The sequence below is a fragment of the Astatotilapia calliptera genome, chromosome 23 (assembly GCF_900246225.1).
Source record: "Astatotilapia calliptera chromosome 23, fAstCal1.2, whole genome shotgun sequence".
NCBI lineage: Eukaryota > Metazoa > Chordata > Actinopteri > Cichliformes > Cichlidae > Astatotilapia > Astatotilapia calliptera.
The window spans coordinates 745,307-758,478 of NC_039323.1; the positions used below are offsets into that span (position 1 = coordinate 745,307).

Genomic DNA, 13,172 nt, shown 5'->3' on the forward strand with positions numbered 1-13,172 from the left:
CACTAGTGCTGTCAGCGTTAATCTGAAATGACGTTAACGCCACAACACGGCAAATCTCCGTTAACGAGCTACCGCGGATCGCCCCGTGCGTGGGGCTGGACGGCCAACATGTTAACGAGCTAACTGCGCTAACACACTAGCTCCCACCCATGTAATTAAGCATTGCATGGCACATCCAACATACTGTTTTACTTTAGTCCATGAAGCGCTTACCTTCAGGGTCATACGTCACATGAAGACCAAAATAGTTCCAAAGACCAGATCTGAATGAGGGTGGGGGAGGTTCAATTTGCCATGTTGCAAGGAGAGCTTAGCTTCTGTCTTGCTAGCTTGCCCTGCGCTCAGTGGATCTGCGCTCAACAGTGCAGCCTAGGCAGAGTAGTCGAACGCAGATTCACTGAGCGCTCAACACAGACAGCATAGTCAGAAGGAAAGTTTATAAAATAAATTAAACATTTTGTATTGTTCATACATATGCATACCAAACCGGAAGCACTGTATCGAACGGTTCAATATCGATACGAGTATCGTTGCACCCCTAATAAACACAGCCAGAGCTTAGCTGAAGGAGTTTACATTTAAGCAGATGCCCCTTTAATGAACCGAAGCCCGTCACAAAGCGTGTGACCTTTCAGTGCTTGGCGAGGAGCACAAACACTCACCTTTATCGTGCTTATTCTGACTGCTTACACCGAACAGTTCCAGATGCTTTTAAGGCCCAAGCAGGTCGTTTGTGGCACTATAAAAATATTGTCCGTGTATATTTTGTCTGTGTCTGTAACTGAGAAGCCATACTGAAACTATATAATCCCGTATTACTGCGAGTAGAGTTTGTGTTAGCCGGTTGTGTCCTTTGCTGTAGTCAGCCTGCTGAGCGTGTTGATGAGGCAAACGGCAACCTTTAGGCGAAACAAAGCTTTATTTTTCTATTCTCGACTCAGGTTTTGGAGTCTCCTTTTTGCTATCCTTTTCTCTCTTCCTCTTACTGTGTAAACCTTTAGACTCTAGAACTTTGAGCTAGTCCTGCAGCCCAGTCTTAGGAGGAAAACACTTTGCTTTTTTGAGTTTTGTAATTCAATATTTTTCTGACTATACGCTTTGTTTTTGATACGCTGGAGTGAAACAGTGAAAAACTATGATTTTCTTCTTCAAGTACTCTTATATAACTTCCACTGATGCTGGTGTGTGTGTAGTCCATGTTGTTCATGTTTGAAATGAAATAAAAGGACTGCTAGTTAAAGTCTCCTCGTGTCACTTTTGCTGTGGGCATTTACAGACTCGGCTCCTTTTAAATCTTCTGTTTACGAGGAGCAGCCAATCAGAGGAAAGTTGTCTTAAATGAAACGAGGCCTTAAAAGGAGACGAGATAAGCAGCTGTTTCGTGCACCGAGGCCCGCTGGACCTTTTTAAAAATGTATTATTTTGAAGTGCAGATAATAAATCTAGTGTTTTTCTTGCCCCAGCTAATGATCTCTGCATGTTCTCACTACATCATGACCCTCTTCTGTGGCCTTCCTCTTTGTCCAGTATTTGTGCTGTCCCTCTGGACATGTCCGAACCCTCTCAGCTTCTCTAACCTTGTCTCCAAACCCCACACGCTCATCTCCAGCCGGTCCACCCTGCCTCCACTCTCGCCTTCACCTCTCTCGTGCAGTGTCTGATAGCTGACCTCCAGGTATTTGAACTCCTGCTTCCATCTTCATTGTTACACACATGCTTTCATTCCTCTTCTCCCCAGAGCACACCCCCACCTCTCCAGGCTCTCCTCCGCCTGATCTCGCTACAGATCAGTCCACGGAGACTCCTCCCTGACTTCATCTGTCAGCCTGTCTGTCGCCATCATAAACAGCACGGGGGTCAGAGCAGGTCACTGATGTTAGTTCAGCCACCTGTCACACCTCATGCCTCAGTTCCTCTTTTAGCACTCTATCGTATGCGTTCTCCACAAAGACGCAGTACCAAGAATACACAACTTAAAAATATAACCCACAATACTTTATTGCCATTTATGTCAGTGGACAAAGGTTTACAATATAATAGGAAGGACTCTAAGTTTTACAGACTGCCCTTTGGTGTCATAAATCTTTGGTTTTCAGAGATGATGGCACAGGATGTCCCGCGATGGCTGCTTTATTGCGTGATCCTCATCTTGTAGATGCTGTGTGACTGGATGATTGTCATATCAGCTTTCAGTTAAACTCTGGGATCAACAGGTGTGACAAATGCTGCTTTCGTTAAGCACAGGATACCTCGACGATGATGACAATATTCAAGTCTGACGCTGAAGCTGAGATACAGTAAGCACAGGCAACACGGTGCCCTTTCAAAAACATAGTGGCAAGTTTAAAAAAACATCAAAATACAAAATGAGAATAAAGATACAAAGTATACAAAGGTTCCCAGGTTAGAACGTGGTTACGTGTTAGAAACGTCGTCTTCGATGAAATGCCTCAAGTGTTCAAAGGGTTAGCATTTAGCACCACAGGTCCGAGCACGGTGGCATGTCGGCCTCGATCGTTGTACACACAGTGTAAGCTTCCCTACTTGTTGTGATAAAAGAGCTCCTGATCGTCTCAAAGACTGATCTGACTGCAGCAGCCTTAACGCGTCAGTCAGTGGTGACCAAGCGCATGCTCGCTTTTGGTCAATCTGAGTATTTGGTCTGGCAGCTGTGACATTTAAAAAAAATCTACATTTCACTTAAAAATATACAATTAAATCTTCAAGAAGCAAGTTTAATAATAATAATAATATTGGTTTATCAGCACTGAGACAAAAGACGGAGACAACCGCAATAAAACCTGGTAAAAACAACAGACTGCGCTTCTTCTACAGCGTTTGGTATCATGTAGCACCTTTTTCCCCTCAGGAGGAAAAAAATCATGACAAAGGATGTATGACCTGAAGCATATTCTTGTTTTTGTGAGGTTTTGCGTTCTAATGTGCAAGCCCTTACTCTGTAAAGCACTGCTGTTAGTTACAGCTTAGCATGTCGTGTACCTTTGAGGCTGCTACTGCATTCACGTGTACGTCCCTTCAGCTGTTTTCACACATGAATTCTGGGAAGCGTCGGGAGGACGGGGTTGGTACGACGTCCCACACGGCAGGAGATGGTTCTGGCTTCTGGAGATGCTCCGTTTGCTTTGGACGGTGCCGTCTGTGTAGAGCGTGCAAGAAGGCGAGAGCGACGCCCGTTTGGTGAATTCAACAGATGCTCTCGAGTTCAAGTGAAATGGACGTCTGTGTCCTCAGGGCTGCAGTGCACGTAAATACGGCTCAGTCCTCAGACTCACGGTGAAGCCAAACAAGGCAGATAAAGTCAGCTTAATGTCATTAAATGTGTGACTGCAGTAAAGAAGCTGCAAGGCTCTGACAGCCAACACTGTAGGAAGACTGTTGGTTACATGAAGGCTCACAGGTCCTGAATCGGTGAAGTCAAAATCACTGAAAGCTTAGATCAGGTCAGATCAGGTATTTATCTTCTTTAAAGTCTCCGAGCTACTCGCTGCTGCATTCCCTGCTCACGGTGGATGCTGAGGGACATTAGCACCCTCTGTTGTTTGAAAGTTAGCATCACAGCATGTTGTTGAGAAGTACTGAGGTAACCGAACGTGACAACACACACGCGCAAACACGCAGGACCAACGTCAGGCACACGAGAGGAGAGCTTGCTGTTTTCTAAAAAGACTCGTTGGATATCAAACGGAGAGCGAACGTTGCAGTCCTTTGTGTTTCTGAACAGCACAAATACAATAAATGACTTCCTAGGATACGTGAAGGGCCCAAGATCACAGAGAAGGGAGCTTGTTCTTAGACCAGAGTGGCACGCTTATCTTCAACCTTATTTTTCTCGACGCTACTAAACACAATGACGTCTGTAGATGCTGCCTGTGATTTAAATACTCGTCTAAACGCAGTTCTCAGCACTTCACTTCTAATTAAAGCTTTGTTTGTGTCTCATCTACAAAAGTGCTTCATGGACTCGTGAGCCTCCTGCCTGCTTTTGTTTGGGTGGAGGTGGCCGTGGTCCAAGCACAAAGACACCTCTCTGCGTCTCCTCCGCTGGGTCTCCGGGTGGAGAACGAGCGCTGGGGCGGGTAGGAGTGGAGGGGAAAACAAAAGCACAAAAACACAAAACAAGAACACAGAATAAATTGAACATTAACAAGGTGGTGGTAGAGCTGACTCAGTCTTTCGTAGCCCTCGATTTCCCCGTCAGTGAGGGGGTCCTGTAGGGGACTCTGTGTAGGAGTTACTGGATAAAAGGTTAAAAGGCTTTAGAGATCAGTCCCAGAGCAGGATGGCACTCTGGGCTCAGTGCAGGTGGACGTGGAGCTTGATGCGCAGGGCGTCACCTATCTCCCCTTGTAGGTAGTCAATGTCATGCTGCTTTTCTAGTTGGTGCAGTTTTCGGGGCCCAAACAGCCGAAGGCTGGCAATCTCCAGCCGGTAAGATCCAGGTGGAGGCGGCTTCTTGCCGAGTCGGAGCACGCTCTTTCCGTCGCGGCGTTCCAGCAGGTGGAAATGTTCGTCGGCGTTGCCGTGGGTTATGACGTAACGGACGTGGTGCTCCAGGGGCTGCAGGGCGGGCAGAAGCTCGAGCAGAGGCTCCTTGTTGAGCAAGGAGGCCAGAGAGATGTTAACAGGGATGGAGGCCTGCGTGTCCACACTGGCCATGCTGACTGCTGCTTCCTGCAGGGGGAGCGAGGATGCAGAGGATGGCTGTCAGTTCTCATAATCTAAGAAAGTTCAACCTGAAACCAGAAGGAGCAACAAATATACCTGACTGAGCTCATTCTCATCAGCATCGCGCTTGTGTCGTCCATTCTTTCCTCCTCCGTTGATCTTACATTCGTAGCAGGCCTCGGGAGACAGGCTGTCTTCATCCTCACCCTCGACGTACTGGCCTGGGAAGCCTGAGCCGGTTATGCAGTGACTGGGTGGAGACGAGCACATCAGCAAAGTTCAGCGTGTGCACAGAGAAAATTCGTTTCACGATCAGCATCGGGAAAAATGTTTTGGTGAAATGTGAGCCCCTCACCCCTGTCCTGCTCTGTAGAAACCTCCAGGACAGCCACACAGGTAGCCTCCATCAGTGTTGGAGCAGCCATAGATGCAGGGGTTTGTGGACGTGGTGCACTCGTTCACATCTTGGCAGCCACCGGCACCCTGATCAAAGTCAAAGCCAGAGGGACACACGCACTTGTAGCTGCCCAGCGTGTTGTAGCAGGAGGCCGAGCCGCAAACCGACGCTCCCTGACACTCGTTCTCATCTGCAGTGAAAGAAGAGAGGAAGTTCTTAACTTCTTATGCACTCGCTGACCACCTGTGTTAACCAGCTGAACTGCTAGTTAACACAGATATCACCAGCTAGTTACATGGTAGTGACCTGAAGCATTTAGGCTTGTAAACATGTAGGTAAGGGTGTATGTCTGTTGGAGGCAGCGAGGCTGGTGTTTCAGAAACTGCTGGGACTTCTAGGGTTTACAGAGAACTGTCATGAAGACTCCAAGCAGGTCCAGTGGCCGGTAGTTGTGTATTAAAACATTTCTGTTGTTTATCAATGAATGAACAGCAGAGGATGCAGAAAACACTGAAATGTTACACTAAACTTGCACAGACGCTCTAATAGGAAAAAAGGAAATGTATTTATTTGTGGCAGCAGATGATAAAATAAATAACATTTTTATTTATCCTTTCAGGACAGAATCACAAAGTGCTGCACATAAGATTACAAGTCACAAAAAGATTTAAAAAGACAAAATAAAACCGGCAAAAAATGAACCAAAAGTAGTTTTAAAAAGGTGAGTTTTGAGTTGTTTTTTAAAAACAGCTGCTGCGTCCACAGTTAATGTTGGGGGGGAGAGTCCACAGTCTGGGGGCCACAGTGACAAAAGCTCTGTCACCCTCAGTCCTCCTCTTAGTATTTTTTATAGCAAGTAAGCCCTGATCAGATGACCTCAGGGACCTGCTGGGACATCGGGCTGTAGCAGATCAGAGATGTAGGCTGGTGCCAGTCTGTGCACAGCTCTGTAGGTCAAGACCAGGATCTTGACTCTAAATTCAACAGGAAGCCAGTGTAGCTGAGATAACAACGGTGTCACATGTGAGTACTTGCAGGATTTAGGCCTAGCTGCAGCGTTTTGCACAACCTGCAGCCGATCCAGAGAACCTTTTCTTAGACGCATAAACAGCGAGTTACAATAATCCAAGCGTGACGAAATAAATGCACGTATAGCAATCTCCAGTTCAGAGCGAGATAACATCAGGCTCAGCTTAGCCGCATTTCTTAAATGATAAAAACAAGACCGAACCAGAGATTTCACATGCCCATCCAATGTGAGACTCGAGTCAGATTCCTGATAGAGGATTTAACACAGAGTGAGAGAGGACCGAGGGCTTTCACTATCTGCGATAGAAACCTATCAGGGGCGCATACGAGGACTTCGGTTTTCCCCTCGTTGAGTTGGAGGAAATTTGCAGCGTTTCCAACGTTTGATCAAATCTAAGCAATCATTCAGACGCTGAAGCTTAGATAAATCCTCGGGCATAAAAGAAACGTACAACTGAATATCATCAGCATAACGGTGATAAGAAATGTCCTCAAAAGAGCCCATTATATGCTGGAGGGGGAGAAGATATATTAAAAACAATAAAGGCCCCAAAACTGACCCTTGAGGGACACCATAGGTAAGGGAGGTAGAGGATGACCTAAAATCGGAGACCGCCACAGAAAAGGATCGGTGATGGAGATCAGAGAACCACTCTAATGCAGTTCCAGATACACCAACACAATATTTCAGCCTTTCAATGAGGACGTGATGGTCAGCTGTGTCGAAAGCTGATGTGAGGTCCAACATGAGTAGAACAGAGCATTTTCCTGCATCATTATCCATCAAGATATCACTTGAGACCCTAAGAAGAGCTGTCTCCGTGGAGTGAAACCGACGCAAACCGGACTGAAACTTATCGTAAATGCCATGTTTATCAGGAGCTGCCATAAGCTGCTGAGCTACAACCTTTTCTAGAAGCTTAGCGATTAACGGTAACTTAGAGATAGGTCTGTAGCTGCTCCAAACACAGGGGTCAAGCTGAGGTTGTTTTAAACGTGGGAGAATAGCAGCGCTTTTAAAGTAAACCGGAACTATACCAGACGCCAGTGAAGAGTTGATTAAAGTGAGCACACATGGGCCAATAGACTGGAAGACATTTTTGAATAATGATGCAGGTACAGTGTCAGATGGCCCCGCCCCTCCCTGAGCCCGGTTCAGTCGGAGGTTTCTTCCTGTTAAAAGGGAGTTTTTCCTTCCCGCTGTCGCCAAAGTGCTGGTTCAAAGGGGGTCATGTGATTGTTGGGGTGTCTGTGTTATTGTAGGGTCGACCTTACAGTATGAAGCACCTTGAGGCGACTGTTGTGATTTGGCGCTGTATAAATAAAGCTGAATTGAATATTTTGATTATGACAACGCTTATTACAAAATAAATAAAGATACTTCAAAGCACACAGAGCTCTCAAACATCCGGATATTTCTGTATTATCTAAATCATTTTTTGCTCCAGCTTGTCTTATTATTATAAATATGAATCTATAGTTTCATTAAAAACTAAAATCACTAGCTCCTCTATCTGGTCTCTGCTTACTGCCCTGAACAAGACGCTGACAGACTCTGGGTCAGGCTACTCACCCACACACTGGTTCCACTGGTAGTGCTGGACGTAGCCCTGAGGACAGCCACAGCGGTAGCCTCCCAGCATGTTCTGGCAGCCGTGCTGACAGCGGTGGTTGCTGCTACATTCATCCACATCTGAAAAACATGAAAACTTCTCACTTAGTGACACGAATCAGTGCAAGAACAATTCTGGATCCCGCTGCAGCCTGATCATCTCGGCAGAAACACTCGTTGATCTCTGGCTGTAAAGGACACCTTACCTTCACACTCAAAGCCCGTCGTGTCCAAGGAGAACCCTTTGGAGCATTCACAGTTGAAGCTACCAGGCGTGTTGATACACGAGGCCCGGGAACCACACACGCTGCTCTGAGCGGTGCACTCGTTGTTGTCTGGAAACATTGAAAAAGTGTTTCTGCACCCGTGAAGTGTAAAAACACGCGTGTCTCATATTTAACCGGTTTCAGGTTGATCTGGTTTCCTTTTTCTTTTGCACTCACCAATGCAGGCAGTCTGGTGCTGAGAGAAGCCAGCGGGGCACTTACAGGTGAAGCCCCCAACGGTGTTAACACAGAGGAACTGGCAGTTGTGCTGCTTGGTCGCGCACTCGTCCAGATCTTCAGAGAGGAAAAAATCACAGTGGTTGGAAAAGCTTTTTCCATAGTTTAAGAATCTGTTTGTTTGAAAGCAGGAAACATTTGGAGGCCCAGTGAAACATTACAACTGTGCTAAACCAGATTAAAATGTAATCATCTGTGTTTATTGTAAATGATGCAGTGCTGTCATTGCTCACCAGGGGGGTACAGACGCCTCAAAGCCATGAAACTAATACTTATAATATGTTTGTTACGTTGAATTCTAACCTTCGACTTTAGTTCAATAAACAGAACTTAGCGACGACAGCAGCTACAAACAGGACCAACAGAAACAGCTTGTGATTCGGACACAGCTACAGAGAGATGCAGTGGGTACCTTTGCAGGTCTTCCCATCAGGCTGCAGGCTGTATCCTCTGGGGCAGGAGCACAGGTAGCTGCCTTCTGTGTTCTTACACAGGAAGTTGCAGGGCTTCGGGGACAGGGCGCACTCGTCCATATCTGACAAAGTAAGACCACAGTGAGAACACAGACATTCTTTATCATGTTCAGGGAAAGCAGAGCGCAGACGTACCGACGCAGGAGGTTGCTGTGAAGTCGGCTTTGTATCCCACGTTGCAGTGACAGCGGAAGGATCCGATGGTGTTGATGCACTGACCGTTACGGCACAGATCCGGCATCACCTGGCACTCGTTGATGTCTGGAAGAGATGAGCGGTTACAGAAGATGGACAGCCACGCCGAGAAACACAACATCAGCCTCGTGCTCTGCTGTGTCAGCGCGCTTTGTGTCCCAACATTAATTCTTCCAGTCTTACAGGTTAGAATTGTAGATAATAATAAATAAATATTATTAAAAGCAGAAAAACAGAAGTAAAATCTTTTCTCATCACTGAGCGTCTCACCTCTGCCATCAGTGGTGTAGCCAGGACCGAGTGGGCACATCTTCTTGTACTGTATGGTGCCAGGCAGCGGGCAAAGCTCGCACTGCGACCCCCAGCCCCGACCTGCGTTGCAGCAGCACTCAGACTTGGTCACGCTGTTCCTGTTGGTTGATGACTGCTGGCACATGGTCTGCAGCACCTCTGTGAAACAGAAGCCCTTTCTGTTGTCTGCAGGGAAAGAAGCAGCACTTTAGTTACCGTTCACCCCAGCGCTGCGTGCTCAGCGGGCTCTTATGCTGCAGCGGTCTCACCGATACACTCGGTCCCAGTGGAGCTCGGCTCAAAGCCGTCGTTGCACTCGCAGCGGTAGCTTCCCACTATGTTGACACAGCGGCCGTTCTTGCAGATGCCGGGCTTGGTGCGGCACTCGTTCAGGTCTGCAGGGGTACAGAGACGAGTGAAGAGCACAATGCTGCATGTGCGAGAACTCCATCTCCCCCCGTGTTGGTCACTGTCACTCACCCATACATCCCTCTCCGTCCGGTCGGCGCTGCATGCCAGGCGGGCAGATGCACATGAAGGTGCCGATGAGGTTCTTGCAGGTCATGCCTTTGGAGTCACAGTCGTCCAGTCCCTCCGAGCACTCGTCCTGGTCTGCTCAGAGGAATGAGAGAGGGGTCATCCAAGGTTAAAGCTGAAGCACTAAAAAACCTGTTACACTGTTTAGAAAACACACGAAACACGATTGTGTTCGTCACACATGAACACGGAGACGCAGGAAGGTGAGCTGTCTGCAAAGTAAAAGCAGCACTTTTAATAAGGAATCTGCGGTGGCGGGCTCACCTCTGCACATGCGCTGGTCGTCTCGCAGCACGTAGCCAGCGGGACACATGCACTCGTAGGAGCCAAACGTGTTCACGCAGCGGAAGGCGCAGAGCAGGGGGTTCTGGGAGCACTCGTTGATGTCTGCAGTGAAGGAGAGAGTTGGTTGGAGCCGTTATTTTATTAACTGTCCTCTGATGAGTCAGTTTGACTCGTGCTGCTGAATGACTGACCTTCACAGGTCATCATGGGTCCTGGTTCAAAGCCCTCCTCGCACGAACACTCGAATCCTCCCACCACATTGGTGCAGGTTCCATTTCCACAGGGGTTTCCTATCGAGCACTCGTCGGTGTCTGCAGAGGCCAGAGAGCAGACAGATGAATTCAAACTGAGCAAAAATTGATGCTGCACCGTGGCAGGTTAAACCCCAGAATAAATCAAGGCCGGAAAACGACCCGGACACGGCGTTGATTTTGTGAATTAATGTGAAATAAATGCAAACTCTGCACGTCTCACCGATGCAGTTAACGCCAGTGTAATCCAGGTTGTATCCAAAGGGGCATTCGCAGCGGAAAGAGCCGTCTGTGTTGATGCAGATGCCGTTCTGGCAGATGCCCGGGTTATCCAGACACTCGTTCAAATCTACAGAGAAGGACAGAGCGTTAACCCATCGAAGCCTCTCGCCACTCTTCTTCAAATGAAAGCGCTTCGCTCGGTGTTGCAGCGCTCACCTTCGCGAGCGTCGCCCAGTCCAGGCAGGGCTCCGTGGCCGTAGGGACACAGAGTGTTAAAGGCAGCTGGAGACACATCATAAAAGACGGTTTTAATATTTGAAGCATGCTACTGCGTGTGTTCGAGCAGCTTAATAATGACTCTGTTGCACAAACCGTCGGTTTCTCGTGGGCACAGCTCGCAGGGCAGTCCCCAGCCCTCTCCGGGCATCTTGCTGCAACAGCACTTGGCCTTGGTGGTGTTGAAGGCTTTGGGGACCGAGCACTTGCCTGCCTCGAATTTGGTGAAACAGAAGCTCTCTCTGGTATCTGGCAAAGCAGAAATAAAGAGTCAGCTTTGTTTTCAAAGATCTCCTCCAAGTTTATCAACGTGCCTCGACTGTACTCGACAGCTTCTCTCACCGTAGCAGCGTCGTTTGTTGTCAGAGAGCACGAAGCCCGGCTGGCACGAGCACTGGAAGCTGCCCGGGGTGTTGGTGCAGGTCCCGAACTGGCAGAGGCTGAGATCCACACACTCATCGATATCTTGGAGGTGAGCATAAAAGAGCGTGTGCATGAGCAGACGGCCTGACTGTCTTTGACTCCCTGATGTTTACGCGCACTCTTTGCGTGTCTTACCTATGCACTGGTCATTTTGCACCTCGTAGCCAGGAGGACAGATGCATCTGAAGGATCCGTCCAGGTTCTGACAGGTTCCCGGAGAGCAGGTGCCAGGCAGACTCACACACTCATTGATATCTGTGAAAACCGGACACAGGTGTGTGTCAAACACGCTGCCAGGGACTTTCACCACAGCTTTTCCAAACATACAGTAGCAGTATTAGTATTTCAGATGTTATTTTACAACAATGACCAGAGTCAAAATGATTAGCCTGATGCTAACAGGCCTTTTAGCTGGATAACAGCTCACTCGTCTCCTGAGCGATCAGAGCCCGCTCTTCTTCGGAGAATCTCTCGGGCTCTTCCTCATTTGATGGTCCTCAGACGTGGACCTTGGTCTTCAGTTCATCCCACAGACTTTCAGTTACGTCACACCTTTGTTCAGACCACTCGTTATTCTTCACTTTGGTCATCTGGAAGTAGTTCTTCACCAGGATGCTTTGGACCCTCGTCTGGTTGTAAGACAAAACCTGACCACTGAGGCTTCCCTGCAGCACAGCACTCCCATCCCAACTCAAACATCGTCTCTGTGGTTGAGGAACGTTTGTCTCAACGGACCAAAGGACCTAATCTTTCCTCAGGTTGTCCTCAGCACACTTCAGCCCATCGTGTCGCTTCAGCAAAGTCGACTTTTCTTGGTGGTAGTTATTGTCTCGTAGTTGCTGTGGGGTCTTTAGACACGTCTCTCACTAGTTTCCTTTCCAGAGTCTTTAAAATCTTTTGCTTCCTTATCTTCCAGCCTCGTTCTGACTCTCTTTGGATGTCTTGACGATACTTTTCTTGACACTTGGAAACCCTGTGAGAACTTTTTAGATCCTGCTTTGTGAGCATCAACAAGTCTAAACTGATTTCTTACAGCATGATGCTTTCTCCAGTGACAGCTCGGCACTTTTGTCCTGATCGTACCTCGACCTGGTTTCCTACTCTTGAGGATTTGGCCGATGACTCACCAACACAGTTCTTCCCATCAGGCGTGTTCTCATAACCTTCGTGGCACAGACACTGGAAGGAGCCCAGTCCGTTGATGCACTGTCCATTCCTGCACACTTGGCCCTGGAGAGCGCTGCACTCGTCTATATCTGTGAGGTAAACGGTGCAAAGATTAGGATTCGTCTGAATTTCTTCCGATTTTGGAAAGAATAAACCTATTTTCTCCTCCTAACATGCAGACTCTGTGACAAAGCTGCCTTCAGGAAAAAGTTCAAAGATGTTTAATACAGTTTGACAAATTTCCCCATGAAACCAAAGAACAGTAAGAACACAGGGCGAACATCTAAATCTTACTTCACGTCAGTCCAAATGTCACGGCGCAGCAAAGGGCAGCTTGTTTTTATTGAATTGTCAGGGCGCAGCTTTTAATAATATGACAACTACAGCTTTGTCAAGAAGCCGTTGACCTTTCACACAAAGCCCAAACTGCCGTTGACCTTTGTGGAGGAGAACAGCAGTGATTCGTACCCATGCAGTCGTTGTTGTGAGTGAGCTCAAAGCCGGGGAAGCAGAGACAGTTGTAGGATCCCACGGTGTTTTTACAGGTACCGTTACCGCACGGCTGCCGTTCACACTCGTCGATGTCTGAAACAGACAGAACAACATCAACGTAAAGTGCATTTATATTACGGTGAACCACTCTGTTGATGAACTTAGACCCAGTAGCTTGTTGACGCGGCACGTTAAGCCCAAATGTACACAATTGTATGTTTATTGTAACTCCTGTCCTGATTTAATCTTCCCTCTGACACTGGGCCTCTGTACAACACTGATGAAAAACACTAAAACTAGCAACTGAAAGTCTAAATGAAATGTTTTTGCACA

At 47.6% G+C, this 13,172-nt stretch overlaps 1 protein-coding gene across 2 annotated transcripts in view; it reads right to left on the reverse strand.

Moving 5' to 3' along the window:
* Positions 1-1,973: 1,973 nt before the first annotated feature.
* Positions 1,974-13,172, reverse strand: part of fbn2b (fibrillin 2b) — a 65,095-nt gene continuing 53,896 nt past the window's right edge. For both annotated transcript variants that reach the window (XM_026157845.1, XM_026157846.1), the window contains 20 exons: positions 12,816-12,932; positions 12,308-12,436; positions 11,316-11,435; positions 11,100-11,222; positions 10,854-11,006; positions 10,698-10,763; positions 10,483-10,608; positions 10,200-10,319; positions 9,988-10,110; positions 9,667-9,798; positions 9,456-9,581; positions 9,166-9,372; positions 8,836-8,961; positions 8,640-8,762; positions 8,168-8,284; positions 7,931-8,059; positions 7,686-7,805; positions 5,042-5,273; positions 4,783-4,936; positions 1,974-4,692 (listed from right to left, as the gene is read on the reverse strand). In XM_026157845.1, the coding sequence (XP_026013630.1) occupies positions 4,315-4,692; positions 4,783-4,936; positions 5,042-5,273; positions 7,686-7,805; positions 7,931-8,059; positions 8,168-8,284; positions 8,640-8,762; positions 8,836-8,961; positions 9,166-9,372; positions 9,456-9,581; positions 9,667-9,798; positions 9,988-10,110; positions 10,200-10,319; positions 10,483-10,608; positions 10,698-10,763; positions 10,854-11,006; positions 11,100-11,222; positions 11,316-11,435; positions 12,308-12,436; positions 12,816-12,932 (2,921 nt within the window). In that variant the 3' untranslated portion in view covers positions 1,974-4,314. The remainder of the gene's footprint in view (positions 4,693-4,782; positions 4,937-5,041; positions 5,274-7,685; positions 7,806-7,930; positions 8,060-8,167; positions 8,285-8,639; positions 8,763-8,835; positions 8,962-9,165; positions 9,373-9,455; positions 9,582-9,666; positions 9,799-9,987; positions 10,111-10,199; positions 10,320-10,482; positions 10,609-10,697; positions 10,764-10,853; positions 11,007-11,099; positions 11,223-11,315; positions 11,436-12,307; positions 12,437-12,815; positions 12,933-13,172) is intronic.